The 9,479-nt window shown below is 61.4% G+C and overlaps 1 protein-coding gene across 2 annotated transcripts in view; it reads right to left on the bottom strand.

Moving 5' to 3' along the window:
• Positions 1-261: 261 nt before the first annotated feature.
• Positions 262-9,479, bottom strand: part of ADAD1 (adenosine deaminase domain containing 1 (testis-specific)) — a 19,472-nt gene continuing 10,254 nt past the window's right edge. For both annotated transcript variants that reach the window (XM_004695617.1, XM_004695618.1), the window contains exons 9-11: positions 7,184-7,421; positions 4,147-4,279; positions 262-375 (exon numbers count right to left, since the gene is read on the bottom strand). In XM_004695617.1, coding sequence (XP_004695674.1) covers positions 262-375; positions 4,147-4,279; positions 7,184-7,421 — 485 coding nt within the window. The remainder of the gene's footprint in view (positions 376-4,146; positions 4,280-7,183; positions 7,422-9,479) is intronic.

Here is a 9,479-nt window from a genome sequence, read left to right as displayed (position 1 = left end):
TTGCCTGGATACAGGGTCCCAGTTCACGTGCCATCTCGCGAGAGCCGGGCCAGGCCTAGCGCGGGAATAGCCCAGCTCGGACGGGCGCCCGGGGCCGGCCCCGCGCCCACACGCACATGCGGTTATCCGCAGGCTGCAGCCGTCCCTGGACGCTGCTCTTGCCCAACTCTGGCTCTGGAAGCTGAAACACCAATCCTTAAAAACACTTTAAGTCAAAACACACCAAAAAAATAAAAGATTTTTAATAGGACGGGTGGCCCGTCACACGCTGAACTGCTCTATGCAGGGGGCCTTCACCACCCAGGAGCCGTAGCCGTGCTGCCGCAGGTAGGCCCTCAGCAGCGCCTTCGCCTCTTGGTAGGGGCCCGACAGGCACTGGAAGGGAGAGACCGAGTCAGGCGGCGGCTTCGGGCTCGGGAAGGCAGCCCGGCCGGCCGCGGCAGTCTGCCGTCGAAGCGCTCAGACGGGCGCGGACGCCCACTCGGCGCGGCCTCGCCTCCAAAGCGGGGAGAGCTGTCCCTCCAGCGTCCTGGAGGGCGACTCTCCTTCTCTAAGGTTGAGACGGAAGCGTGACCGTCCTCGCCGGGGCGTGAGGCAGGAAGGCAGGAAACTGCACGGCCCCAACGGGCTGCTCCGTGCCCTCGCGCGCCAACAGGCAGCCAGCAGGCTGCACCGGGCGAGCTGCGCCCACCCCCCTCACTGGAGCGGGGCCCTGTTCTGCAGACTGCCCGGTGCTGCCGCCCCGTGACGCCCGCACGTCCCAGCCGGCTCCTGACATCGCCGCCGCCCCCAGAAGTTGTGATTTTCCCAGAATCTCCACAGAAGCGGACGCACACGGAGCCCACCGGGCAGCCCCACACCTCCAGGCTCTGGTGCCCACAGCTCCCCGCCGCCCACCCTGGGGACGACGCACCTGCACCCCCGCCTATCCTGCCGGGAGTGGGGCGCAGCTGGGGGTCTGGAGAGCCTTGGCCACATGCCCCCGCGTCCGCCCGTCATCCAGTCGGGAGAAGCCGAGCAGGGCTTCTCGCTCACAGCGGGCTCCCCACCAGCGCGGGAACCAGCGCCCCCTTTCATCACTGCCCGGGGCTCTCCCGCCCCTTTTCACCACGACTTTTTGGCAGGCTGTCCGCGCCCGCTGCAGTGTGCACCAGAGGCCCCGACGGGCCGGTTCCCCTCGGGCAGGGCGCGCCGCCCTCAGCCTCGGCTCCAGCCGTTTCCGGTCTCCATTCGGGGCTGGCTCCTGTCTGCTTTCTCGATGCTCCTAAGTCTTGTGGCCGCTGCTTGTTCTAGAGCTCCACCGAGTAGCTGCAACAAGGTCGCACCTCCAGTCAGCGCGGCCTCCCCTGGCTGCGGGGCAGGTGGAGGCCGAGGCACAGCCCGCCCCTCCCAGGAGTCGCTGCGCCTGCTCCCCGTGGAGCATCGCCGTCCTCAGCGGATCTGGACGTCTGCGCCTCCCTGAGCTGCGGCTGGTGCTGGACCTGCGTCTCTTCATACCCTGTATTAACCACATGACCTCTGAGGTGAGGCCTGGCTGCACCCCTGGAACGCGCCTGCTCAGTCACAGCGGGTGCCCCGCTCATGCGTCGCTGGCCTCGACTTGCCAGCAATCTGCATCCGTGCTCCTCAGAGGTAACTGGTTTGTCGCTTCCATTTCCCGTGATGGTTTTGTCCAGTTTCGATACCGGGGTCCGACTGGCCGCATTATAAAATGAGTTGGGAAGTTTTCTATTTTGGAAGAAGTTCTGGTGGGACTTCTACTTTGTCTGTTTACGTGTTTGATAAGCGCTCACCTGTCCGTGTGGCTCTCCCTAGGGGAGAGCTGCCCTACTGCAGTCCTATCGGCCACGGCTCAGCGAGTGGCCGCGTGAGCGCCCAGGGCAGGAGAGCACCTCAGAACACATGTGCCCGCACGACGGAGCCCCAGCCGGCGACAACGAAGGCTGAGCTCCTGCAACCCCAGACAGAGCTGAAGGGAAGATGCCGAGTCGAGAAAGCCTCAAGGAGAAAGACAACCAGAGAGTCACATGTGCAATACAGAGCAAAGTAACAGAAGGTCAGTCAAATCCAAACCTCAAAACTCAACACCTGACTGAAAAGCTGAGGGGTGGGGCGGGTGGGGGAGGGAGGGGAGACAGGGGCCACTGGGCGGGGGGTGGCGGGAGCGACAGCCGAGGGTGTAGATACACGGAGATGAGGCCCACTTTCCCTCGAGATGCCCCCGGGAGCGCAACTTGGCTTCCGGCGCGGCCCAGCTGGAGCCCCGCTGGCAGCTCCAGCGTCCTCCTGGCCAGCGCTCACCCAGGCCTGCCTCGCCCGCCCGGCCCACTGCAAGCCCTGCTCCGGGACGTTGCGTCCAGCTCTCACCAGCTCTGTCCTCCTTCATCTCCTGGTTGCTTCAGCCGGAGCTTCCCCAGCCTGCGGATGCTTCCAGGGAGCCGAGTTCTGCATTTCGAGGTCTGTTTCCTACTTTGCCCCCAGCCCTTCCGGCTGCGTCCTCCCTCGTGCTTCTAACTTCTTGGAAACTCAGACAGCTGACTTAGGGCTCTCTGCTTTTCTAATAGGCATTGAAGGTTACCAGTTTCTACGCACTTTGCTCATATTCCAAAGTGCGTCATGTTTGCGTTTTAAATTTTCATTCCATTCAAGGTGTTTCTGAATCGCCCTGTTTCTGCTTCCCTCAGCCATTCAGAGCTGAAGCCGTTCATCCCCTAACGTGCAACTCCCAGACGTCACTGTCATCACTTCCAGAATAACCCAGTGTTGGGACGGAGTCCGCAGGCTTTAGCCCCGTAAGCCCGAGGTGTGTTCCGTGGCCTGGAGGCGGCAGGGTGGGCTACCATCTTCCACCTTGGTCGTGCTGGCCTGAGGGCGACGCCAGGAGGCCGCTGCTGCCCCCACCTGCTCCGGGAGGCCTGTGAGCTCCGTGAGCCTGGGGAACCATGTTCTCCCCGGCAGGCTTGGCATGTGCAGCCCACAGAGCTGTGAAGGTGCTACGTCCCCTGTGGGGTGCAGCCTCGGGCTCCACTCTGGCCATGCCCTGAGCAAGGAGGGACGAGAATGGCGGCAGCCGCCTCAGGCAGAGGGGCACCGTGCACCCTGGTTCTTCCCCAGCGTTGAGCAGTTTCTCTACGACATCCTCTAGTCAGCTCCAGAGCTGCGAACGGCTGGTTTCTAAAGACTGACGCCTGCTGCTGTCATGGCGGCCTTGACTCCAGCCGAGCCAGAGGGCGCCGAGTGACCTGTATCCTGGAGCTGTGTTCGTGCATACGTGCTGCACGGGCTGGCCTGACAGCCTGAGCACTAAGGTGCTAAAAAAACTAGCAGGCTGTTACACGGTGTGATGTATGTCAGCAAGTTCAGGCTGTCAGGGACAATTTGTACTTCATTTGATAGCACGAATATGTCACAGGGTAATATTCAACTTCTACTGCGTTGAGTGAAAAAAGCAAACTAGAAAACATATCCATTGTGTTCTTAACACTTTCAGATACATGAATACTCACAAAAAATAGGTATGTCAAGAAATGGAAATCAAGAGCTTGAAGTTTAAAGAGTGGGTGAAATTTCAAGTTACTTTTTAAAAATCACCAAGTTCTGGGTCCTCCTGGTGGCGCAGCAGGTGAAAGCACAGCGCTGCAGGCAGCCACGGCCGCTTCGGGGCGTCTGCTGCTCTGGCCCGGGAGGCGACCCCCGGGGCGCGGCAGACCCCTCCTGGCCCACCTGCGGCGCCCTCAGCAGCGCGTTTCACTGGATCTGCCTGTTCTGCTCCCCGCTCTGTCTCTACTGAGTCCTCTCAGCCCCCACATCTCTGCCTGTACCCCAGCTCTGTATCAATAAATAAATTTTAAGAAATTCGTCAAATTCTTTAACAGGCAGTATGTTTGTAAGACTGAGAAAGTGTTTCTAAAGGGAGAAAAAAGTGACCGAATTTCCTACTTAATGCAGCCTACATCACACACTGGAACGGAGACACGGCTTGGGGCCCGAGATACGGCCTTCCTGTGGGGAAGCCCGCTGAGGCACAGGAAACTTTGTCACCGCTTTGTTTCTCTGGGCTAAACAGGCTTTGCCAAAATCAGCAAATGAAGCCAAATAAGCCTCTGGCGGCCACGGCGCGCTGTGAGGGCTTCCGTGAGGACTTACCTTCGCCGCGTGGTAGGTGCTGGCTTCCAGCAAATCCTCCTTTTTGGCCTCTTTGGCGAGCAGACTGAAGCGACTTAACATGGCCGCCTTGCAAAGCCGACTGGCCATGGACACGCCGCTCCTGAACGGGGAACTGAGGCGAGAGGGACACGGCATCACAGACCGCCCTTGTCACGGCAGAAGGACCCCGCGGCCCCACACCCACCCGCGGCCCACAGACATGGCTACACACAGCGCTCATGCTCGCGGCTCCCTGCCCGGGCCTCGCTCCTCTCACGAGGCCCAACGGCAGCAGTCACACACCACACGCAGGGCAGTGCGCCCTCTGGGCGTCCGCTGCTTGGGGAAACGGCCTCGGGCCGAACGCGCACACTGGTGCCGCCAGGGACGGAAACGTTTCCGGGGCAGTGAAGTCCTGTGCTGACGGGGTGATGGTGACAGAGGGAGAAGCAAGTGTCAAGTCGGCTAACAGCGTGCGGGGCTCGCTGCCATGTGCCAATCCCAGCTGAAGCGAGGCCGCTCTGGTCCTCTTCCCGCTGCCGCTGCCCCAGGCCACACCCCCACGGGGCCCGGGTCCTCCAGTCTCCACGCTTATGGTGGGCGACGGGACCCCGATTCTCCACCAGAAACCGTGGCCGGGCGCCCCTCGGACAAGGGCAGGCAGGTCCTGTGGGGGACAGCACAGCACGGGGCCCGGCCCGAGCGGCCTCCAGCGGCCGGTGCTCATGGCCCTGGGGCCTGCTGGCCTCCGGGAGCGGCGGGGCTGGGCCTCGGGCGGGGCCGCCACTGGCAGCGTGCTGTGCCGTCTCCACGCCTCGGCTCCCCGCACGGCGTCTTCTGCTGTGGGGTGTTTCCAATGGTCCTTTTGGGCCCTTCAGGTGTGGGAGAGTGCAAGCGAAGAGCAGTAGCTCACCTCCACCCCTCAGCAAACTGCGCCGCTCGCCAGCGGCAGTGGGAGCGCGTGGTGGGGGGCGAAGCCCGGCCCGACCTCAGGCCCTGGGCCGCCAGACTTCGCCCGCAGCACGTCCGCCGTCCTCTCCTCGAGGACCCCACCTCAAGGGTCCTGGCGCCGAGCCACCTGCCACCTCACAACTTACGCTGACGCGCGTGTCTCATTTCCCAGGACCTGCGCGGCTCAGGCTCACTCTCCGCCCGCCCGCGCTCTGTCCTGGCCCCCAGGCTGCTCTCAGGGGCTTTACTGGGCCTCCGCTCGTCCAGGGCTCCCGAAGGGGCGGCGATTCAATGACCTGTACCAGGTGCTTCCACCTCTTGGGATAACACCGGAAGTTTCTTGTGTGTGTTTGTAAAATTCCCCTGAGCCACCGCAGAGTGGTGCTTTCTTTGGGGAGAAAAGTAGGTACCTTCTTGGAAACTTTCTTACGTGAAAATAACCTGTTCACAGTTTTCCCTCCTCCGTACAGTTTTGGAAATAATTTCGTTTCTAGGAATTGATGACTTTCATCCAGGTTTTCAAATACACTTGCGTGGTTGGGCAAAGCAGCATCTTGAGGCTCTGACTTTCCTCGTTACTCCCTTGCTGTGTGACGCCCGCCGGCCCCACATCCAGAGACGCCGCCTTCTGCGGTTAGTCCTGACTTGACTTCCCAGCACTTGTTTACATGCTCGCCACGCTTGACGTCGCTGTCCTGGTGACAGCAGCCCCGCAGGCCCGTGACTCTCCCGTGGCCTGCGGGCTCTGGTCCAGGCCCCACACCCTTAGTCTCCAAGTGCTCTGCAGCTTAGCTGTGCGCCCCTCTGCACCAGCGCGGGGAGCGCGCCTCCCCAGCGAGGAGTCCCTGGCGCCAAGTCACGCTGCTCGCCCTCGGCCGCAGAGGATGTGGTCTGCGCGGTCTGCCCGGCTCCACTAGCAGAGCGGAGCTTCGTCGCCTCGCTACAGTGTTTCCCAGGGCCCTGCAGGTTCGCAGGAAGCGGGCCTGGTTTCTACTTCTCATGCTGCACAGTTTTAAGGAAGTCTTCAACCTCGACCCTGCTGCCATTTAGAGCTGCCACGCCCGTGCCACTGTGTCCTCGAGGCTGAGACCTGCAGGGCGCTGGGCTGTCTCACCGCAGCGCTGCCCTCTTCCTGTTTCCGGTGCGAGCGCCGCTGCCGCCGTCTTTGCAGCACAGAGACGCCTGACTGATGTGTTTCTAGTGCTGCGTCCTGTCTGCTCTGCCCCACACGTCACGCCTGCATTCCCTGCAAATGCATGGCCAGCCCCAGCCATGATCGGGAGCCACGTTCCGCGCAGCCCTGTTAATGTGACGTCACCCTGCCGCGCTGTCCTGGTAGTTCTCAGGAAGCAGCGCTGCAGGGTCTCACGGCAGAGCTGGCCTGTCCGCACGCGTGTCATCCAGCTGCACTACGCTGACGCAGAGCACAACGCGAGGCGCGTCCTGGCCGAGCAGCTGCCGCACTGACCCGGCTGACCCCGGCACGGGTGGGACTCGCACGGGGCTCACAGACTGACCCTGACGTTCAACTCTGAACGCTGTTCATGACCAACACAGTCCCTGGAGGTTCACACCCAGAGGGTCCAGTTGTACACGATAATCACGGGCAGGTGTGCCGCCAAGAAACCCCGAGAAGGCGCAGTGTGGCGACTAAACGGAGGCACACGCCCACGTCGGCGCTGGCTGTGTCCACACGGCAGGTGACCTCCAGCCAGGGGCTCAGCCTAGCTCGGAGCCGGAGTCTCTGTGAAAGAGCAAGACCAGCAAGCCTGGGCTGACTGCAGAGCCAGGCCACACAGGCCAGTGTCCCCCGCTCGGGAGCACCCGAGTGACCGGGGGCGTGTCGGGAGTGCAGGCTGCGGAGGCCCGGCAGGACAGGCACCGCCACCTCCCGCGCAGCTTCGGTCACTCTGGGTCACCTCCTCGGGCCTGTCTTCTCACCAGAGAGAGATTTTACACGTTACGGAGCACCCGCTACACGGTCACACCCAGCTAGTGATAACGTGTCCGTACAAAGTTCAAACAAGCTGCATGACAGTGTCTCTGCTCAGACAATGTGATTGTTAAAGGAACTCGCAATGCTGACCTTTCAGTGATCTTCCCGCTAAGACCATCCACGATCTCCAGAGAAATGTCCCCCTGTGCCCAGTTCAGACTGAGGGATCTGCTCTCCGAGGCGGCTTGCAGAGCGCACGCGGCCGGGACCAGGCTGATGTGAGGCCTGCTGACCAGGTAGAACATCGGGAGCTTGGAGGTGAGTGCGTCGTCCACGCGCTGCTTTGTGGCGATCTCCAGGCCTCTGGTGTCCTGGCAGCTCCCGTCACCTAGGAAGCAGGCGTGGGCGCTGCTGTCACCTGGGAGCAGGCACAGCATGCAGCGGTCCATCGCCAGAGGACGGGGCAGGAGCGAGTGCCCGGACGGCCTGACCCGTGCTCCCCTGGGTCCCAGGCCTCCCCCCAACTCTGCCCTCTCAGCTCCTACGTTCCTCTCCAAACTGTAAGTGACAGTCAGAGTTTCCATTCAAAACAAAATCTTCTACAGAAAATAATGACAACCCAGAGAGCACAAGTTAAGAGCCAGAGTTGACCCAGACAGAAACTGGTGCTTTCTGCAGGGTTCTGAAGAAAGAGCAGGCTGTCGACAGCTCTTTGAGGCGGCATGAAAGCAAGCAGCGGGCAAACAGGCTGAGCAGCTACCAGTGAAGGCGAGTTGTGTTTCCACCTGTGAGGGCTGCAGACTCACCCGCTCCAGTCCCACGACGCTTCAGCTTCACAGACTGAGAGAATTGCCGCTTCTGGTTACGACGGCCCCCACCACAAGCCCTGAAACTGCAGCTACCCACCACCGGAGAGTGCTCCGAAGGCGGCCGGCCATCGATAGGAGCATGGGCTGCGTCAGACCTCAGTCGGGCAATGAGACTCCGGCCCAAACCCTGGGTCTACGCCTGTGGAGAAGCCACAAGCGCCTGAAGGCCAGTGGCCCCGCAGAGACAAGGCACCTCACGGTGCATTGGCAAGTGGAAGATGGGGCGAAAAGAACGCCAGGGCTTCCGACACCCCTTTTCTAAATGCACCTCTGCGTAGTGCTGCACAGCAACAGGGACCGAGAAACGGAGGCTGCAGCTGGACTTGGCACAGAGCGTCGGGGCAACATGAGGCCTGCGGCAAGTCACCAGGCCGGCGAGAACCGGCACGCAGGTGTTCTGGGTCCCTGCTGGAGGCCACCCCAGGCCTGTCGAACGGGGTCGGTGCCCTTGTCGCAGGGGCCCTAGAACTCCCTCGCCCCCGCCCCGAACGCAGCGTGGACAGCGGTATGGAGGCGGGAGCCCGCGGCCCTGGGTGCCTGCAGAGGCAGGAGCAGGGAGGTGCTCGGCCACCAACGTGGGTGCGTTCCCGGAGCGCGCGCAAGACGCCAGGAAGGGGACGAACACTACGGTGTCTGTGTCTGAGCGAGACACGTTCTGAGGGAGAGAATCTCTGCAAATCAAACTCGGGTGAGGCTGCGCCAACATCCAACGTTGCCCCCAGGGCTGCAGTGGGAGGGACGCTGGCTGACTCAACAGAGGAGACGGTTTCCTGTCCACACACGTGCTCCAGCGACACTCGGGGGCACGATCTCATTACATCTTACTCCCAGAAAAATGTGTCTCTGAAATTATGACTGGAAAGGTCGTATGACTGGGAAAGGTCGCTGACCACCCCAAGAGATCTGAAATAACAAGAACCTGAAAGGAGAGAACTAGTCCAAGCCTGAGGCACCTGACTGGGGTGTTGGGGTGCTCGAGGCCCAGCTGGAGCAGCCACAGGGCTGTATCCAGGGCAGGAGCCAACGCCCAAGGCCATGAGCGGTGGCACCAGCAGACATCCATGGGGAACACACCACGTCGCTGCGCACAGCCAGCAACGGGCAGGAGACGGGCCAGCGCAGCTGCACCTCGTGTCCCGAAGCTCACTGCATTTTCCAAGACTCGTGCCCTGAACGTGATGCAGCCGTGCCAGCACCCAGCACACGGAAGGGGCTTAGTGAACGCCCGATGGAAAGGAGAGAGGGGTTGCCAGGCATCGGAACCCTCGATCCTGGGTGCAGACAGCTTAACGCCAACGCCCACTGTTCCTACCGTGTGCTAAAAGCTTCCTAGATAAGCCTGAAGTGTAACAAGACCAGAAGGATAAATTTTCAAGTAATTGGTTACGAGATATTTCGGACGTCCACGATGGCTATTTTCAAATAACTGAATGATAACAAGAATAAATGCATAAAAAGGCAGCAGAACTCTCCAGCAGTAAACAAAGATAAAAGAATTTTTGGAAACCAGAAACGCGGCCGGAAGCACGTGTGTGGCTGCAGCACAGTGGTGTGCGCAGGGCTGGGGCGGGGCGGGG

This window comes from Condylura cristata, unplaced genomic scaffold, assembly GCF_000260355.1.
Source record: "Condylura cristata isolate star-nosed mole 26May11 unplaced genomic scaffold, ConCri1.0 scaffold00075, whole genome shotgun sequence".
Taxonomy (NCBI): domain Eukaryota; kingdom Metazoa; phylum Chordata; class Mammalia; order Eulipotyphla; family Talpidae; genus Condylura; species Condylura cristata.
This window is presented reverse-complemented; position numbering and strand designations above follow the sequence as displayed.